The sequence below is a fragment of the Hibiscus syriacus genome, unplaced genomic scaffold (assembly GCF_006381635.1).
Source record: "Hibiscus syriacus cultivar Baekdansim isolate YM2019G1 unplaced genomic scaffold, ASM638163v2 tig00111959_pilon, whole genome shotgun sequence".
NCBI lineage: Eukaryota > Viridiplantae > Streptophyta > Magnoliopsida > Malvales > Malvaceae > Hibiscus > Hibiscus syriacus.
This window is the reverse complement of record NW_024063223.1, coordinates 253,462-275,286: the sequence shown is the minus strand read 5'-3', so window position 1 is coordinate 275,286 and position 21,825 is coordinate 253,462. Positions and strand designations below refer to the sequence as shown.

Here is a 21,825-nt window from a genome sequence, read left to right as displayed (position 1 = left end):
GCAATAAAGAAGAATGAACAAAAGTTCAAGGAGATTGATGATTGGATCCACAGCGCCTACCAGAACTTATAATGAACGTAGAGGATGCAAATACAAATGTACAGCTCAGCAAGTTCCAGTTGAAGGAAACGACCCGATCAATAGTGACTATCACTACAAATGTGTTTGCCATAGGCCATAAATCAACTAAGTTGTAAGTTCCCAGTTTGACTGGACAAATGTGTTTGCATGGAAGTGAACATATACCAGCCTACCCGTTCCAATTTTTCCAGAGGCTAAGCATGGATGTGATGGCGATCTCCAGAGCATCACGGGAAGAATTGTCGCTTTGGAGCAATCTCACTGCCTATATGTTTTTCTCCCTCCACATAAATATGGAAAACAAAAGAATTGGTAAAACTCAATGTCTGTAAGGTCTGTGTAAACGTAGCGAACCGACCTAGTAAAGTTTGAAAACCTAGTCATACCCTTCGGAGTAATCTCAATGCCTCAGGTGTACTAAGTTTTGCTTATTATATAACTTTATTTGCTTGCGCAAAGCTTTCTTAGCATAGGATAAGGGTGGCAAATCATGAAAACAATTTTCATCAGAGTAGGGTTCTGGAGGAACTAAAACCACATCGACTCGAACCTACCTATTCTTACTTAATGGGATTGGAGAGGTTGAAGAAGATGGTAGTACAATACAAGTTCATAAATTTTGCCTCCGAAAAAGGCGCACCAAAACTGTGGCATGATTGACGATAATTGCCTGGTTACTTGAACCAACATCAGTTTCTATGAAGCAAAAGTATTCAACCTATCATATATGATGATGCAGCTATAATCAAATTAGAGAAAAAAATATCAAAGTTATGATAAGCATGATCGAATCATTAACCATTACAGTAATCGTAGCCGACTGGCCCAACTCTGTCCTATAATCGAACTTGGGAATCTTACATTGAGGAAGGTTGAATAACAAGAAGAGGTTTCCTTCTACGCCAACTTTCTCATTAAAACTGGGAACTCGATATGGAATCAATACCATCGAAACAGGAAGTAGCTTACAACCTCATTCTGGATCAGGTGAGCCTCCCGGGACCAGCTGCAATGTACACAAAAGAATTATCATGAGAAATTTCGATGCTGAAATTCATCGTAGTTCTTTATGTCGGGCAACATTTGGTTTCCCCTATTCAAATGGCTACTTTTAGCACGCTTAATCATATACTGTAATCCCCAATAAATATATGCCAATCCCAGGTAAAGCCTAGTCCTAAGCAGAAGTGCATTAACTAAATCAGGAACCATTAAATCTTACAATGGCAATGTTGTTTCCATTAAACAGAATTTGATCAAGCTTTGTGAGCCGTCTTCCTTCAGAAGTGATCTCACTGTGATATGCAACGAAACATAAAAAGCAATCAAGATCAACAAAAAATAGGGACAAACATTCTCCAATTACTTATACACGCATACAATATAAGCATGGGACAGATATGTTGCAAAGCGAAAAGAGTCAATCGCAAGTACACATCTTATCATATATCAATATTCTTTTCAGGCATGTGAGTAAAAAGAATCAAACAACTTGTATTTCTCAGAAGAAAAAAACCCTTCACATGATAAAAGAAATGTGAAGACGAACAATCAAGTGATGAATATTTGGAAACAATGTAAAAAATACAAGTGTAGTCGGCTAAGTGAACAGAAACCCAGCCTAAACGAACTTTTGGTCTACATATATTGCTAGTTCTTAAATGTTCCTTGTGTAATGACGATTCAAAGTTATCACTTATTAAAAGTTTGGTGAGAAACGTGAACTCCAATTGAAGATGTCACTTTTGTGAAGAAATAGTTCTATACCACACTCCATCAAAACAAACTTATAAGCCATCTCAGTATTTCCGGTTTGGTTCCGGGCTCTAAATTATCATATATTTTATATTTTTTTATATTTTCTATTGATAATTTACTTTTGTCCATCCTAAAATATAGGCAACGTGGCTAACATCCATAAATCAAAACCCCAAATTGAAATCTTTTCCATAACTTTACTAACCCTATTCTACATAAAACCCTAACATACAAAAGGAAACTCGAAACTTTGCAGGGACAGTTTAAGCCGATATATAATATATAACCTATATCCACAGATTCGAAAAGAGAAAAAGGAGAAATTTACTATTCAGTAACATCTTCAAGGACCATGTTAACGTAGACATCAAGGCCTCTAAGAGTACCCACGAGCTCCTTGTCACCTTTCATTATCACCCATATTTTGGACCCTATGCACCTGTCTATCAACTCTGAGAAATCAAACACACATCAGCATTTAAAACGACTTTCTCGAGAAAGTGAAGGAAAGCAAAAAGAAGAATACCTGATGGAAGATGCTGCGAGGGATTGTTTGCCATTGCTTTGGAGAGTTCACTCAAAAAGTAAAGCTCCTAATTCCTTTGAATTCAACTTTTTTTGGGTTTAAAAAAACCCAAACTTTTTTCGTATTTATAAAGGATGCACAATCCCTTTTAATGACATGTCGAGAGGAAATGAGTTTATAGAGTGTTGAGGGTAATCTATCTACCCAATTGGACTTCAAAACTCTCAACCCAGCACTGCAAGGCCATTTACCAACCTGTAATATTATTTAGGGTACCACACAAATTGCCATTAATATTTTAATAATTTTTAGTTTCCCCTTTTGAAGTTTTGAAACTAACATATTGGTCACTAACAACCGGTAATGTGGGTGACGGAAAGCTTATCTGGCCGTTAATTGCTTACTTGGCAGCGTTGACCGCCCGTTGGACTCCATGTTGGACTCCTTCTGCAAAAAAATACTTTACAAGTGAAGATGGAAGATTCCGTGAACGTCAATCCCCTGGGTTGTCATATATGTTCCATTTTTCTCCTATATTTGTACAAAGCTCCGGCCGAGAGTGGTTTTTCTGATTTCATGGTCGATTTCCCCATGAAAGGAAACCCAACTGCCCCTTCTCTCATGTTCCATGTAAGTCACTGAGACTCCCATTGCCACCGTGGCTGAAGCCCAACTCATCGAGGGAAGCCATTGTTAAACCTGAAACCGAACTTCCCTGGGACAAAGGCTGCAAGTTTAACATATTAGAAGCTTCAACTAGAGGAGTGATATTCAATAATGGAGTTGCAGTTAGATGAACTGTTCTAGCTGAGGAATGTAAAAGTTCCAAGTGACTGGATCCGAAAAGATCGAGCCTTCGAGGAAACGATGACGAGCTCCAAAATGGTGGTGTGAGGATTACAGTGAACTCGTGAACCATGGCTCCAAAATTCGTCAGGTCAGTGGTGAGAAGGGTGCTTTCCTTGATGCCCCCGTTCACTTCTAGGGGTTCTTGATAACACCATTAATGTCGTGAACCGATTTTGTTTGCATCGATTTTCGATGATGAGCATGGAAATGAAACTTGGTTGAGTCCTTGGCACCCAACATGGACTGGCTTGGTGAAGGTTGAAACAAAGTCAGTGGGTTTAAAAATGGTGGGACCGAGTCAAAGAGAGAATCGAACTCATTATCACCAGCACGAGAGATTCAAATAGCATAACGAAAACGTTATAGCGGCCACTATTTCACATTAGTACTATCATTTGAAACCGACAACAACAATAACAACAAAACCTAATTCCCATATGCAATGGGGTAAAGGGAGGTAGGGTAGTAGGTTGCCCTCGACGTCAGGTTGAGAGTAACTTCCGTGGAAGACCTCCGGCAGTCAGAAAATCAAAAATATAAATAAAAATGCAATGCATATATAAATAAATACATAAATACATAGTTGAACAATATTCATATGTAGTCATTAATATGCGCTTGAAACCGAGATTGATGAAATTAACGGTAAGTAACGGATTCACATCAATAAAAGTCTGTCACGCCCGTAATTTAATAGGTAATAGTGTACAACGCTGATAATGGGAAGCTATTACTGTTGTCCACGTTATTGTGAAACAAAAATAAAAAATTGAAATTATCACCCAAAAAATGAAAGAAATATATTCCTATGGAAAAGTAAAAACCCAGCAAAAATTAATTAAAAAAGGTAAAATATAAAAAAAATCCAAAACATGTACTACAGTACAAAAGAAAAACCAATCTAAAGTTCAAACTCAATTTAAATGACATTGAATTGAATCCAGCAACAAAATTTCAAAAAATGCATTTAAAAAAAATCCTCTCTTGAACTCTAAAAAAACAAAAAATAGAGCATATCAAGAGTCAATACTCACCAAAGATTAAATCGGGAAAGGGATAAGCCGGCAAAACAAATTTGTTTTGAGAGAAATCTTACGTGCGTTTGTCGAGCTTCACCACCGATGAAGAAGTTAAGCAGTAATGACCAATGGGCTTCCATTTGAGAAGGTAAAATATATTATTCTTAAATCTAATTTTGTAGAAGATGAAACTTGAAAGATTCTTTTTTTTTTTGTAAAAAAAAAAGATGAAAGGTCGGGAAGTTGAGGAGAAAATTAAAGCTTCTAGAGCTTTATTAACTCTTAAAACTTTATGAGTTTTGTGGGTGTGTTCCGTGTTCCACTCCATTTTTTTTATTTCTTTAAATAATTTTTAAAATATAATTTTAAAGGATATATTAATTTAACACCCCTCCCACCTTTTATAATTTATAATTTAATGCTTAGTTTAAAATGAAAACTTTAATTTTTATTTAATTTAGTCCTAATTTCAGTAATTTAAATTTGTACCATTTAAATTTTACACTTTTATTTTAATTATATTTAATTTAGTCATTTTGTGTTCTTTAAATTTATTCAAATTTCATTCAACGTTTCAACCTTCATTTTTCGTATTTAATTATATTTTTATTATCATGAATAGTGTAATTAAATAATAATTCAAGTTTAAAAATACATTAGATTTTTTTTTAACTTTATGTATATACAAATTTCAGTTTTTATTGAAATTGAAGCATGCCACCATGTACTGAAAAGTTTCCGACTGAAGGATTAGAATGTGCACCCGAGTAAAGATGTAGGTTGGCACTTTGGTGATCCAGTTCCAAATACGAAAGAAAATGTTGTATGTAAACTTTGTGGCAAAGTTACGAAAGGAGGAATAACATGGTTTAAAGGGCGCATTGCTCATAAAACCAATGAAGTTACATCATGCCCTAATGTCACTGGTATGTGATAGTGATACTTTATAATTATTTTTTGACACAGGTCATTTATAATTATATTAAATGTTAACAATAAAGATTATACGTAATTAATAGTGTGAATTATATTTATTTGATTACATGTATCATTAGATAAAGTATTATGAAATTACTTAAAGAAGTCAAGGAAAAGAAAATGCACAAAAAGGAGGACAAATAAATTCTTATCACGATTAAGGGAAGAGATTGATGAATTCATAGATGATGTTTCCGCTATAAGACAAGCCACTCTAAAAAGTATCTAATCACAACACAAGTGGCATAGAAGAGAAGAATTCAGATGAAGTACGGGTGGTTGGGGTAATGTTTATGAAGAAAGACGATATTCTTCTCATGGATCATCTGAAATATATCATGGAAAAGATCCATCCCAAGTGAGACTGAATTTACTTTAAAGGGAACTATACTTGAATTGGTTAAGAGAAAAAACTCAAGATAGCCAAAGGTTAGCGAGTTTATTTTAAAGACATTGCGTAAAAAGATAGGTGAAACGGTCTCGAAATTTTAATATAAGATCGATTTCCTTTCCAATTAGCAAGTTCGCCTTGGTTGTATAACTTAATTGAAGTATCAATGAAATTTGGACAATGTGTAAAGCTCCCAACACCTTATAAGATTTTAGATGTGTATTTGATATCGAAGTATGAACAAGTTCGTAAATGGGTAAATAGTCTGAAGACACATTGGAAACAATTGGGTGTAACCCTGATGTATGATGGTTGGACTAGTAGTTTAAATCGTATGCACATCATCAACTTCCTTGTTTATTATAGTAAAAGAACCATATTTTTGGAAATCTGTGGATATCTTGAGCGTTTATAGTAGAGATGTTGAATTCTACTACAATTTTTTAGATAAAATTGTTGAAGAAATTGAGGAAAAATACATTATCCAAATAGTGGCTGACAATGAGACAACAATGAAAGCCGCTGGGAAAAGATTAATGTTGAAAAGAAACCATCTTTATTGGACCTAATGTGCAACCCACTACTTAGAGTCATGCCTTGCTTCATATATAATTACATCTGGACCTTTGATTTGATGAAGAAGTATACTTACGTTAAGCAAATTCTTCGCCCTGCTCTTACTCAATTTGCTACTCATTTCATACAACTTGAGGAGATAACATGACAAAAACAAGGTTTGAGAAATGTTTAACTCAAAGGTTAGTATTTTATAATTAGTTAATACAATTACCCAAATAAGTTAATTGTGTTATTGATTTTTTAATAAAAATTTAGGAATTCAAAGAATTAAAATGGGGACAACAAAAATCAGGGTTATAAAGCCAAAAAAATTGTTTTGGGAATTTTTTTTGGAAAAAAACCGTTGGCATAAAAAAAGTTTTTGAACCCCTAGTCAAAGTGTTAATGCTTGTGGATGGTGATGAAAAACCAACAATGAGCTTTATTTATGATGCCATTGATATAGTTAAACGAGAAATTAAGGAAACTTATCAATACTCCACCGAGTATGAAAGAATTATTGATAATAGATAGAATGTTATACATTTTGACTTGCATTCAGTTGGTAAGATAAAATATTTCATATATTCAAGAGTTATTTTTTATTTTATTATTTTAAGTTTTAGAATTTATATTATTATCACTTGAGCATATTCTTATAAATTATGATTATGTTATTTCCTCAATTCTCAATTTCAATATGGGGTGGAGCACTATGAGAATGTATTGGCAGAAATATTCGAAGGTACAAGATCGGTGATTGAATGATTAGAACCTTCTATCAATAATCACATCAGAATGGTTAAGTTAGATTCAAGTGCTATCATTTGTAACTTAGTTAAATAATTTGAAATTGAATTATTTTTCTCATTTTTATTCAAACGTTTATTCATGTAGTTGTTACTATTTCAAAGTAAACACGAGACATTCGGTACTCCATAAGCTCAACGAGCTTGAAATCAAATGAATTCGGGTAAATAATCAATTAAATTATTTACATTATATTTATTTAATTTTATTAAACATTTTGATGTTAGTTTGAAATTTAAATAATATTATACAGCTGAGTAGTGGATGATATATGACACATCTACTCCTGAATTACAACGATTAGCAATTAAAGTGCTTAGTCAAACAACTTTTACATCAAATTACAAACGAAACTGGAGTATATTCAACTATATTCACACCAAATCACGAAACAAGTTGAAGTAAAAAAAACTTGAAAAACTAGTGTTTATCTATTATAATATAAGACTTAAAATGAGGCATCAAAAAAGAATGAGCATTGATGATATAAACGCTAGTTACAATCCTATTAGCCTTGATTATATCTTTGAAGATGTTGATCCACTATCAAAATGACTTCAAGAGAAAGAGAATACTTTGTTAGATGGTGAAAATGTCAGTTTGTTGCCTGTGGATACTTAAGATGATGAAATGAATGTTGATGATAATTCTCAACAATAAAATTTAGCTCATTCAAGTTCTAGTGCAATGCCAAGTCAGGGTGGTGATGGGCTCGATGGTAGTGGTTTAAGTCCAATTGATGACGATGATAGACAAAGTGGTGATGAAGGTGAAATTAGATCTTATGATCTATATAGAGAAGAATATGTTTATACCGGTAATGGACATTTTCATGATAGGTCAGAATTCAAAGGAAATATATATGTTGCATCTAGTAGAGAAAGAAATGACCCTATAGCTCGATCAAAAGGAAAATGACACTAAAAACATACTTTTGAAGGTTGTTCTTCCGGTAAGAGATAAACTTCTAGTAATCCTGGGTTTAGTGATTCATCTAATAGCACTCATAGTATTTATTCACAGGGACAATCTTCATACTTTCATGGTTATTATCCATCATTTTCTAACTATGGTGTGCCATATCAGCCTCAAATATACCCTCCACCATCAATGTATCACCCACCTCCACCTCACATGTATCCTCATTCTCAAATTTATCCTCCATCTCAACTATTTGAAAATCAAGGTGAAAGTGTTACATTTTTAGATATATTTTTTGAAAAAAGATCACAGAGATCAAGTGAAGAACACTATCAAAGTGAAGGCGAAGGATATGATCTTCCTCGTTATTCCACTGATTGGTGAAACTACTACTCATTTCTAAGGTATGTTTTTACCTATCAAAAGAATCCATTTCTCTATGCCATTTAGTTAGTTAACATTTTTTTAGATTTTAATTTACTTTGTTCGATTGGTTTCAAATTAACATCCATAATGAAGATTGTTGAACATCTTAACATAGTTAGATTGCATGAGGTATGTGTTATTTTAATTATTGTACATCATATTTTTTCTTTTTGATTTAATGAAGATTGTTTCTTTTGGTAATTCCGTGATTGGTATGTGTTGTTTTTCTTTAGTTATATATATATATATATATTATTCTTGAGTTTTTCTGTGAATGATAACTCTTTGATTAAATGGTAAAGAATCTCTTATCTCATAGTTATAACAAAATTTATCTTTATCCATTTTTAATTTTTAAAGATTTTCCCATGTTGTTAGTCTTATTTCTTTTAGTATTCAAATGTCATCATTAATTAATTATCTTATCCTATCACCGGATTTTTAAAGTCTTTTATATGGTTAAACTATATATATATGTCATTTGACTTAGAAACATTCTAAAAATCATTAAAAATGACTCTTCATAATTATAATTATAATTATTATGTTTTAGGATATGTTGTGCAAAATTTAAAAAAAATCACAATCGTGACACACGTAGTGACCGTGATGGCATCTGTATGTCTGCAACTGCGATAAACGTGACGCGACCTAAAAACAACCACAAATGCTATTTAAATCCCTGACCACCACCGCTTGAAGATTGCATGCTCAATTATTTTTTACCAGTATGGAAAACAAAACTTTTGACTATTTTAAAAAGTTGCAGAGGAAGGCTACTATGAACACGAGCCAAGCAATAAACAAAAGAATTTTCTCCTCTCCTATATGATCTGAAAATAGGTTTCTTTTGGAAGTAAAAAGACAAATGTAAGAGGATAGGAAAGACTTTTTTAAGAAGATTTTGTGCCAGATAAAGTGAAGATGGGGTAGAGCGGTCAACGTTCACTACAGCAAAACTGTACATTTGCGGTGTTTTTTTACCTATAGCGGTGTTTTTAAGCAACACAAAAAATGTATGCGGCACTACAAAAAATGTTACAAAAAGCGCCGAGAAAAGTAGCACCGCTAAAGTTCGTGACGTTTGTCAACAAAAAACGCTGCCATAGGTGTAGAGATATCGCGGCGTTTCTTGAATAAACGTCGCAATAGGTGTTGTGATTTAGCGGCGTTTTCCCCACAAACACCGCAAAAAGTATAGACATTTAACGTCATTTTTTGGGTACAAACGCCGCAAAAGGTCTGGTATATAGCGGCATTTTTCGGATACAAATGCGACAAAAGGTCTGGTATATAGCGGCGTTTTTTGTTACAAATGTCGGTATTGTTTTTTATATTTAACGACATTTTTTTACAAACAACACTAAAGAACACATAATTTAAACAATTTAAATATTTTCTTCGATTACCCCAAATCTATTTTTTTCAACCTGTTCCATTATCTAACAAACATGACATCAATAACACGAAACTCTATATCTATAACAACCAACATCAAATCCAGTATAATAAATAAAATTTTCATTAACGTAATATCAATTCAGTTAAACATTGTCCAGTAACATTAACAAAGCGTATAACATAAATGTGGCTAAGATGGTAGATTCTGAGGTTGCGTTTTTTGTAACATCTGCATCATAGCATCGAGTCATTTTTCAAATTCTTGATATTTCTGCTGATATGTTGCTTCTCTCTGTGATGCCGATGCTTCTCTCTCTGCTTCCCTCGCTTCATTTTCGGCTTTCATGTTAGCCATTTGTTGATACATTTCAGCCAACTTTTGTTTTAAACAACTAACTTCCAATTGGGAAGACTGAGATTGTAATGACATGTACTGAGATGAACTGGATCCAAAATATTTGGTGGGAGTAACGAATGATCCTTTACAATGCACCTGACCTTATCTTTCAGGACCCAAAACGCCATTAGTAGCTTGGTTTTCAATGTCATCCTCATTAACAAGATCTTGACTCGAAGCCGTAGCTTGATACTATGCCCTTTTCTCCCTCAATGTTTCCTAATAATAAAGTAAATAATTAATTCAAATAAAAATTTCATGCTACAGATATAAATAAAACATAATTCAAAACATGTATCAAATAAGCGTACCATAATTTTTGCAGCTTCAGCAGTCATAGGAGTGTCATTCTTCTTTGTATGTGTCATATCGAAGAGTTTGATTCGGCCAACTTTAGAACTAGATGTATTTTCTTACAATGTACCATAATATACTTAGTTTGAGTTAGTATGTACATGGAATACAAATAACTATGTGAATAATCTATAATACCTCCTCATTAGCTATACAAGCAAAGCTCTTCGATCCAGCCGTGTGTGTAAACTTCTGTTGTTGCCTGCTAGCAGTACCAACATGTTCTCGGTCCTACAATTTCAAACAACCACTTTTAATGATGATTTATAATTTGTTAAAATTATTTTTGAAAAATACACCATACATGTCCTTTTTGTGAACTCCAAAAATATGACAATATCTTTTCATTAGTACCTGAGCATTCCAGGTGGGACAGTTTGTAGCTTCTCTTCAAGGCTGATATCATTCTTGAAGTATTTCTTTTTTAAATGTGCTCTTGTGGTCTCTCCATCTCTTCCCTAACGCTTGCTTCACATAATCTTCAGAGACCTCTAAAGAACATTTCTCCTACACAGCAAATAAGTGTTCAACGTAAGTATAAATTAGTATTGAACTTTTATAAAGTATCTATTATAATGACATTATTACCTTAACAAAATCCAACGCCTGATTTTTGTTACTATTAGACATTTTGCGCCATGACTCATAATTGATCGGTAAAAGATTAGCATTACGTCCAACTATGCCTAAGTAACCGGATAGAAGACGTGCTTCTAGGCCAATAGGTTGACCGACATCGTTTCTTGAAACTTTGACACGGTGCCCAAGAGGAAGTTGGTATAATTCCTTCAACGTTGTACGTCCTCTACTCTTGCGTGTTCCAGCATTTTCAACTATATAAGAAATTATTAAATGTAAGTTTTGAAAATGAACAAACTATTAAATAAAGTTTCAAAGATTACGTTAAATTTCTACAGCTTCTTCAATAGTTATAGGAACTTCGGAAGAGTCAGCAACATTCGATTCCTCATTATTTGTTTGTTCATGCTCTTTAGAAGCTCGAACAACCCGTAAATCACTTATTTTTCTCCTCGGCATGATATCCGTAATAAACAAACATTTGTAATAAGAAAACGATTTAATTAATGAGTATATTGAAAGACAACATGTTAAAAGTTATAACATTATAAATAAATAAATAAAGATATAAAATCTTACGACATTCTTATGTAATGTTAGTTGTCATAAATATCTTCATCAACGTCCTCCCGAACCCATTGAAATTGTGTTGTATTACTGATAGTTTCATCTAAGTTTTGTGTGCTACTATAGGTAAACATTATGATCTTGTTTCAATGTTATCTCTACTTCCATCCCTGATGTTTATCAAGTCTCTAGGAGTATTATGAAGCACAACTTTCCAACTGTCATCCATTGGACCGTGACAGTAAAATACTTGTTTCACTTGAGAAGAAATACATATGGATCATCCATCAATCGTTGACTAGTGTGAATTAATCGAGAGAAATTCACCATTGTAAACCCGAATTTATCGCTTTTTATGCCTCTGTTTACATCAACCCAATCACACTGAAACAACACAACCTTTCGTTTTCCATAATAATCTAACTCAATAATGTCCGTAAGAATTCCATAATAATCAACATCTCCCTCATGCGGATTATTGTCCCTGACACTAGCATAACTGGTAGTTGAAGAAGTAATTACGATTCCAGAATTTTGTGTCCTCCTATCTTTCACGAGATTTCGTGTAGACCTGAACCCATTAATGAGGAAGGTATTATATCTTTTAACTATTCTATTCGGACCTTGAGAAAGCTATTTAACATCTTCACTAACTTCTCTCCCACTCCAAACCTATTACACATGAATGGTGCATATATAAGGGTTAATTTTGATATAAAAAGCAAGACATATACTAGCTATTAGTATGTGTAATGATTTAGTTGCTTATCGTCTGGCCTAACCATTCATGAAACGTTTCTATGAATAACTTATGTATCTCTCACTGATGTAATCTTCGAGAGCGTGCACGAGCAAGAATTCTTTACAATCACTATAAAGTATATAATGTTGTTAAAGAATGATAAATATAAAAGATTAAGAAATTTCATTAGTATTGGGTCTGAAAGACTTACGTGCGAAAGGGATCTATTAAATCGTGATGGAAAAGAACATATCGGTGTGCTTGTACCGAAGATGTGTCATCTAAGTGTGTGATTTCAACTTTCCCTATTGGTTGCCTATAACTTCCAAACAAATAATCTTGAGGTAAGTCATGAGTACTGAACACATCATTTCTATTTGATCTATTCCATCTTGTTTCAATATCTTCCAAATATCTAGAGTAAAATGTCATACATTCCTCTGCCAAATACCCTTCAGCAATTTTTCCTTCCGGATAACGCTTATTACGACAGTAAGACTTCAACTTACCCAATAGCCTATACAGAAAACAATGTACAATGTAAATACATTTAATTAAAAGGTATTAATCAGTAGTCATTTGAAACGTATAATTCAATTAGCATCTATCTATAGGGTACATCTATCGATAGAAAACTGGTCCACTAACTCTTGCTTCATGAGGAAGATGAATTAGCAGATGCACCATAATTGTGAATAATGAAGGCAGAAATATCTTCTCCAAGTTGCATAAAGTCAAGGCAGCTCAATCTTGTAGTTTATCAAGTTCTTCAACCATCAGAACTTTCCCATAAATGGCTTTCATTATATTGGAAAGTTCAATGATACAAGACGTCACCTTACTCGACATGCAACCGCGTACAGCTACTGGCAATAAATCTTGCATTAATATGTGATAATCATGTGACTTTAAAGAATAAAGTCTTCGATCTTTAACACTGACACATCGAGATACATTTTATGCATACCCATCTTTTATATCCTTCAAGACCGTGCAAAACACTTCTTTTTCTTTCTTCAAAAGAGAAAAATAGAAGGCGACAAGAAATATTTTCCATTAGGATGTAATTGCAGATGAAGATCATGCTGAATTCCTATGTCGACTAAGTCAAGTCAACTCTTGAGATTATCTTTAGATTTTCTGCCATCATTCAAAATGGTCCGGATAATATTCTCACAAACATTCTTCTCAATATGCATTACATCCATATTATGTCTGAAAATATGATTCTTCCAATAAGGCAACTCGAAGAATATACTCCTCTTTTTCCACAAGTCTACCTCATTCGGATCATCCTCTTCATCAGACTCATTATCACTCTGTTGGTCAACTTCAAGCTCTTTATTAACCTGCTTTGCCTTTTTCTTTGATTGTGTACTACTTGGTTGATTTATCTTTCCATAAGAAAAATTGATATTTTTCAACATGGAGAATATTTCAGAGCCGATTGTTTGGTCAGGAGCATTTCAAAACTCTTTATCACCATCAAACACATTCTTTTGACATCTAAATCTATGATTATTAGGAAACCACCGACGATGTCCCATATAAGAGAACTTCTTTCCATTAATCAACCACTTCGAACATGTTTGTGCAGCACAACAAGGACAAGCATAACAATCTTTAGTACTCCAACCAGATAAATTTGCATACGCAGGAAAATCATTAATTGTTTATAATAAAGTCGCGCGTAAATTAAAGTTCTTCTTCTTAAACACATCATATATTTCGACCCCTTCCCATAACTTTTTCAACTCTGCAATTAGCGGCTACATGTAGATATCAATATCATTTTCGGGGCCTTTCTCACCAGGGATTATCATGGATAAGATGAAAGATGATTGTTTCATGCAAATTCACGGAGGTAAATTGTATGGAACAAGTATAACATGCCATGTACTATAAGAAGTACTCATGATTTTGAATGGATTAAACCCATAAGTTGCAAGACCGAGCCTGACATTTCGAGGATCTCTCGCAAAACTTGGATACTTTTTGTCAAATGACTTCCAAGGTAAAGAATCCACAGGATGCCGTAATAATCCGTCATCGGTTCTGCCATCATGATGCCACCTCATAGACTCAGCAGTCTTGGAGCACATAAACAATCTTTGTAGCCTATGAATGAGAGGAAAATATCGCATAATCTTTACTAGTTTCTTTCTTGATCGTGCTTGAGCTTCATCCTCAGTAACATTTTCTGCGTCCCTAGTTATCCATCGAGATTTTTCGCATACATGACAAGACTCCTGATTTTTTTGATCACCCCAATACAACATACAATCATTCGGACAACTATGAATTTTTTCATATCCAAGACCCATATTTTTTTATCATTTTCTTCATATCTTTGCATGATTGATGGTTTTTTGCAAAAGGAAACACTTCTCCTAGTAACTCCAACAATTGCGTAAAAGAGTTACTAGTCCACCCTCCCAGGCATTTTAAGTGGAAAAGACGAATGCAGAAAGAAAACTTTGAAAACTTTGATCCCTTATAAAGTTGTTCATTCATTTCATTCAGCAACTTGTAGAACTTTTCCGCTTCTCCATTTGGCTCTTCATCACATCCAATTCTTGTCATCTCAATGAAATCATTAACATCATTCTGACAATAATTTTCTGTAACATACTGCTGATGATTGTGCATATTAAATGCATCTCGTAACATCCCTTCCATGTCATCTTCTCTAACAGTTGGATGGTGAGAAGGAGCAGGATAAGTCGAATAACTCGTGGAAGCAGATCTATCTGATATAAACTCTCCATGAAAGATTAGTTTTCTATACCCCTGAACAAATCCAAAACAACTAGATGCTCGTACACAACTTCACGAATGTGCCAATTAATGTTAAACACTTCTTACAAGGGCAAATAATCATATTATCTTGGCTTGCATTTAGAAAAGCTAAATTTAGAAAGTTTTCGACTCCATTTTGATATTCGACGCTTACCCTTGAGAAATCCATCCAAGTCTTACCCATTTTGTATTTCTAGAGTTTCAATTTCAAATGTTAAATGCTAATATTATAGCGAAAGTTAGAACCTAAACATAAGCATTAACTATAAGATTTAGTGCATAATAATGTTGCATAGTAAAAACTAATCACTCCTAAATTATAAAACTTTTAAATAGATGCAATTTTATGGAGCAAGTGTATCTCAGTTAATTTATAAAAATTATAACGAGAATTATATAATACTACATACTATAGAACTAAATACTTACACATAAAGCCTATGTTCCATGTGCGAAAGGTTCAAGAAATAAAGAAAAAGAATAGCCCAAAAGTATAACGGAGAGAAGATTACCTTTGTTTCCTGACAAACAACTTCCTCACAAACCTATTAAAATCGAGTTGTTCTACTCAATTAGCACCTACGAAGAGAGAAAATGATTATTGATTTAATAAATTCGCCCAAACATAAGTATGCATAACAGTATGGTTATTTCCAAAGATGTTCAACGCCCAATTTTATCAACAATGTTCTATATACCAATCAAACATTTTAAAATAGTAATGTTTAACGCCCAACTTTTTGTAGTTATTATTTTCAAGGACATTTAACTTGTATGTTGTTATCCTACGTTAATGTTCGACACATCTGGTTATGGGAAGAAGCGTTTAGGCTGAGAAGCAGTTTTAGTTTCAGTTTCACCATTTTAAGGTTCGAGAGGAAATATGAGAAAGCTTAAATTAAAAAGGCAACTATAAAATAAAATGAGAAGAAACCATGAGAGCAAACCCTTTTCTCCTTTAAAATTGGATGACTCGCCCGAAACACAAAACAACATCCAAACAGACTGCATATGAAATGTTACGCACTCGAAGAAGATGCTATAGCTTATCAACAATGACGAGGCATCTATTTCTGATATATTTTTAACCATGCTAAATGACATTCAAAGAATTTGCAGTATACCATTTTCAGCTCAACAGTTTCCTTCATGATAGAAGCTTAACGTTGGGCATGCCTTGAATGTCAAGCTCTTTCTGAATTGCCATAGAAACCAAACCAACAAAATGTAGAAAAATGGTTATGGTAGATCATAAATATGACCACAAACTAACATTATAGCAAGATATATCTGTATCGCTTAAAATATAAGGAAATTAAAGTGTTCAAGTGAACACACATTTCATTGTTGCTCTTGAATATCAGGATTTTTAAAATGGAAGATTCAATTATTCTTTCTAAAGCTTTCAACCGCAATGTTTGAAGATATATTAAATAGCAATCTCTCTAACTCACAACAAATGAGCATTTCATAAGTTTTAAGAACTGCAAAATGCATATTGCTAGACTAACTTGTTATAAATGGCAATCAATTATGTTAGAGTATACCCAAAGACCAATCATATGATGATTGTAATAATACTTTTATTTACTGATTTTATTGAATAAAGGCATTGCCGTTATTATTTTCATTATATATATGTGTTTAACATAAAGAAGATAATAAAGTCCATATAATGACATAATTGTTATTATTAAAAGATCCCTAGTCAAGTTTATTATGGGCATGGACAATAATAATACTGCTAATAATACTAACATGTTATTTATTGATGACAATGAGTTGTCATTGACATAGAGATGTCAGAATTGATACACGATTAGATTGTTAGAGAACAATGTATTGGATTGACCGACCATATGCATATGTCTTGGATTATTATGTGACAGTCATAACATTGCTCATGGTGATGACTATATGTATGATCCTCAGAGTTGAGATCAATACTATCCCCAACATATATTGTTGTATGTTTGATGCAACTAAACAAGCTCCGTAACTGGTTGCTCTATAAAGACTGTTATTGAATATATCTCAATATATAAGTGGTGTGTATGTTAAGATAGGATTTGTCCTTCCTACATAATAGGAAATATATCACAGACCACTTGATGAGTAAGACTAGAACACATGGTCATGCTCGAATAAGTTGATATGAGATATCAAAACTATTCGTTAATTAAAGTCTACTCTAGATATTAAAAACAATAGATGGGCTATACAAGTGTGACTATTCCAAGACTTGTGCCTATTCTAGATATAAAGGACATAGGATGTAATACATAAAAGAGTAATCACCAAGATGATATGCCGAATCATATTTGTTGTAACTTAGGTGACAATGATATATTGCTAGATGTCACTCATTGTTTGTAATATTAGAATTGTTCTAATAATTACTGCTAACTATAAGAACCTACAAGGTCACACCCTAGGATTGAAACGAGCAAAGATGTACAATTTGTTGTACGTTACTAAATTATATATCTAAAGTTAATTAAATATATGTTTTAATAATCCCGAATATTTAATTTCAATTAATTAAATATAGATTTAATTAATTTGAAATAATAAAATCCCCAATATGATTAGTGTAACTTGGATATAAGAGGATTATTAAATTCCATTAATTAAATATAGATTTAATTAATTTGAAATAATAAAACCCTATATGATTAGAGTAACTTGGCTATAAAAGGAGGTTAGGTCTAGCAGCCGTTTTTTGCAACACACCACAACCCTTCAGCCGTTTTCTCTCAAAACAGTTTGGGAAAAACAAATTGCTCTCAGTCGGTGAACTGAGTAGAGGCCGAGACGTGATTTCGTGGAGGCTTTCGATTCGAATCGATCTACACCACCGTATTCACTGCTGTTCTTGTTGTTTCAAGGAACCACTGTAAGTATTCGCATCTCTTCCTCCCGATTTTTCGTTTTTTTCGTACTTGGATCGCTGGTGAGACCGTCAAGTTTTGTTTCCGCTGTGCCATGGGTGCGCCTATGCTCCCAACAACAAATGATGCTTCCAGTTTTCAATTTCTTTTAAAGAAAAAAAACAAAAAGGAATTGATATGTTTCAAGGAAGGACAGATACATACCTAGCAGCGCGTAAATTGCTGCTACAGAACCCTGTCACAAAGATACATGAGCATTTTATGGGTTTTAACTGATATAATTAACTTGTTACAAGTGAGGATAATGATGACATTGGACCACCTTACGAGATATCAAACATGCTTCGAATATTGCTCAAGCTAGTGTAATAATAAGAATACCCTTCTTTTAGCTAGTACATATACTATTAAAACTTATATATCATAAAAGGAACCTGAGTCTTACCACACCATAACCAAGAACCTGCACTGGAGATGGACTAATTCTTCTAAGATTGCCTCAGCTTCCTGGATGAACACAAGTTAAAATTTGTTACATAATGAAAAAATAAAAAAAAGCAGTGAAAGTATTTTTTATTCAAACCATTCATGGATGACATATTTGGAAATCCTAGATCAGTAATAATTTGGCTTGGAAGTGTCTTATATTAAGGGTGGGATTGTAGCAGTAGCGAATCAGATTTAAGGATAGATGTTTAACAGGATATGGATATCCTAGCTGTTTGTTTATCTATTTTGTCATTTCTCCATCACATGGTGGGGATGTGTTAGTTGTAACTATTCGATGTGGTTCTTTAAACATCAGCTCTAAAATAGCTATTTTACTTGGTAGCAGTAACATCGAAGATTGAAGATGAAATGCAACGAAACTACCTAAATCAATCACATTAGCGTAAACTGCATAAGAAATTGTGATTGTGTTCCATGATTGAGTGATTAACGGAAAGAATCATGATCTTCAATTATAAACATCAAGCTTTCTCTCCCAAGTGGATTTTCTCATCGAACCTAATACACAGACAGCTAAAACAAAATTAAACCTCTCGGGATTGAACACCATTTTTCTTTACTGTCTCTACATGTACTTTGAACAAAACCGGAGCAACTCAGAGTAAAGAATCCCACGAATTCCTTTAAGCTATGTTAAGTTGAGGCACTCCATTTTGCCTCAAACATTTGACTGGCATGTGAAAATAAAATGAAACTAAACTAAATTATATCAAACATAACAAATGCTTTGAAAGATTAAACACAAAAACAAGCAGCCCATTTTTGAACACCAACCATTACACCTTATTCACAATGGGAAGCATAATAATCCCAGAAGTACCTTATTTTTTTATTTTTTCTCGGGTCAGGCGTTGTGCATGTCGAACGTACTGGAAACTAAGTAATGATGGCTTCCAAAAAAAACCCTTCAACAATCGAACGATGGAGGTGTAACCTTGGATGTGTGGACATCTTCGACAATCGACGAGCATCAAGTAGTACTCTCTATCGACGGATGAAAACGATGTGAGGCAGAGATTTACTGGCTGAAATGATGTTAGGGCTTGGGATCGTGTTAATTTGGGGTTTTAATAAAAATTTGCGGTGTGTTTCAAATTCACTCTATAGTTATACTCTATCGCGACGTTTGTTATAAAGTCACTACTATCCAAATCTTTTGCGGCGTTTGTGTTTGAAACGTCGCTAAAGTACAAATATGTTGTGACGTTTGCTGAAAAGCGCCACTATATATTACACCTATTGCGGCGTTTGTATAAAAAAATGTTGCTAACATACTATCTATATCGTGTTTTTATAAATGCCACTACTGTCCAAATCTTTTGCGGCGTATGTGTTCAAAATGCCACTAAGTATGACTTTCGCGGCGTTTTTATAAAAACGCTGCTAAAGTACAAATGTTGCGGCGTTTGTTGAAAAAACGCACTATATGTTACACCTATTGCGGCGTTTGTATAAAAACGCCGCAATGTACTATTCTATAGCGGTGTTTGTTATAAACGCCACTATAGATTAACCATATTGCGGCTGTTTTAGATATAAACGCCGCAAAAGTCAGGTATATAGTGGCGTTTTTGAAAACGCCACTAAATACCTTTATTTATATAAGATTAATTTATTTTAAATATTTCATTTCTGCTCTACATAAACTAAATTTACTATCATGTACTTTTATCTAATTAACAACAACCATACATTTTAATTAAGGAAAAAGTTATGCATAAAAATACTTAACAACAAAATACATTATAATTTAGAAACATTGAAGTTATGCATAAACAATCTTCACCATATTGTTCACTAGAATTTAGTCTTCATTTATCCTTCGTGGGGAAATGACGTAGGAAAGTTGTTTTCCTTGTTTGATGATGTATCGTTAAGTTTTTCCTCCGTGTAAACTCTATATGGAGAAACTCTTCATCCATTTCACCAAATAAGTCCCCAACCTCCGGTCACCAAGAAGACTCCTTGCGCGCTTCAGTGCTTCACTTGAAACAGATAACGACCTTCCACCTACAGAATGAAACTTGATTGGAGGTGGCTTGGGAACTGAATCAAACATTAAAAAAATTTAAATAGATGATAGAAACGTTTACTTGGAGTAACAGTAGAGGCAACGTCGTCTTCATTGAGGATATATAATGCTTTTGCAATTGAATATTTTTTCAACGCACAGTTACCAAATTCGGTTCTAAAAATTGGGTATTTATCCACTTCTATCATCGTTCTCAATAAGCTTCGAACATCCTACAAGCGTACGATCTATGAAATTTGAGAGTACAAAATAAAAATATAGCGACAAAAACTGTTAGTGATTATTACCTTGAAGTAGGAGATCGTCCATGGAAGGGTATGGAGCAATAGGAGTTCCTTTCGGGTGATCATCGATTTTCGACGGCAAGTACGGACCAATAGCCCCCAACGATAATTTGATCCATCGTCAGAGCAATATGCCACATGGACATTCCGACGATAATTTCTCTTACTCAAGGCAACACCTGCTCTTTGTACCACAACCATTTGTTCATGTTTTCAAAAGCTATTATTTCCTATTCGAAAGCTATATTTTTCTATTCGAAAGCAGAAAAACACTACTCCGAAGAAGTAAACCAGTAAAACACTATGTATATATGTTTTCCTATTCAAAAGCTATTATTTTTCTCCATTACGTTAGTTTTATGGGTTTTCCCCATTTTAATAATACAAACAAAAAATAAATGAAAAGTTCAGTACTGAGAGAAGGGATCAAACCGCAATCGTGAGATAACTATTTGCCGGTAAGAGGGCCGATTTGGTCGCCAGGATAGACAAAGACGACGTCGTCTGGAATCGTGTGAGGGCCGTTGTTGTACCAGAGAAATCCCTTTTGAAGATAACAATGTTGAAATGATTTTAGGGATCGGGCAGGAGAAATGGTAGAGCATATATTTACCCTTTTGTGTGTATTTTTAAACAAACGCCACTATACATGTTTTTGCGACATTTTTATAAAAAAAGCCACTATTGATGAACTCGATTGTGGCGTTTTTCTAAAATGCCACTATAAACAACCATATTGCGGCGTTTTAACAAACGCCACAATTACTACTCTATAGCGGCGTTTGTGCCCTATAAACACACTATTGCGGTGTTTGTTTGATAAACGCGCTAAATTACTACTCTATAGCATCGTTTGTGGACAAATGCCACTATAAACTACCATGTTGCGGTATTTGTATAAAAACGCCGCTAAAATACTAATCTATTGTGGCGTTTGTTGAAAAAAGCCACT

At 33.7% G+C, this 21,825-nt stretch overlaps 1 protein-coding gene and 1 long non-coding RNA gene across 2 annotated transcripts; one reads left to right on the top strand and one right to left on the bottom strand.

The window, feature by feature from the left end:
* Positions 1-801: 801 nt before the first annotated feature.
* On the bottom strand, positions 802-2,478 carry LOC120173568 (sm-like protein LSM5). The gene is made up of 4 exons (XM_039180686.1): positions 2,366-2,478; positions 2,168-2,291; positions 1,304-1,376; positions 802-1,087 (listed from the first exon to the last, which is right to left on the bottom strand). The coding sequence occupies exons 1-4, from the start codon at positions 2,397-2,399 to the stop codon at positions 1,055-1,057; spliced, it is 264 nt and encodes an 87-aa protein (XP_039036617.1). The 5' UTR covers positions 2,400-2,478; the 3' UTR covers positions 802-1,054.
* LOC120173570 lies at positions 2,344-21,422 on the top strand. The gene is made up of 5 exons (XR_005521082.1): positions 2,344-2,423; positions 5,002-5,008; positions 13,801-13,811; positions 17,539-17,542; positions 21,412-21,422. It is a non-coding gene; the product is annotated as an uncharacterized LOC120173570 (long non-coding RNA).
* The last annotated feature ends 403 nt before the right edge of the window (positions 21,423-21,825 follow it).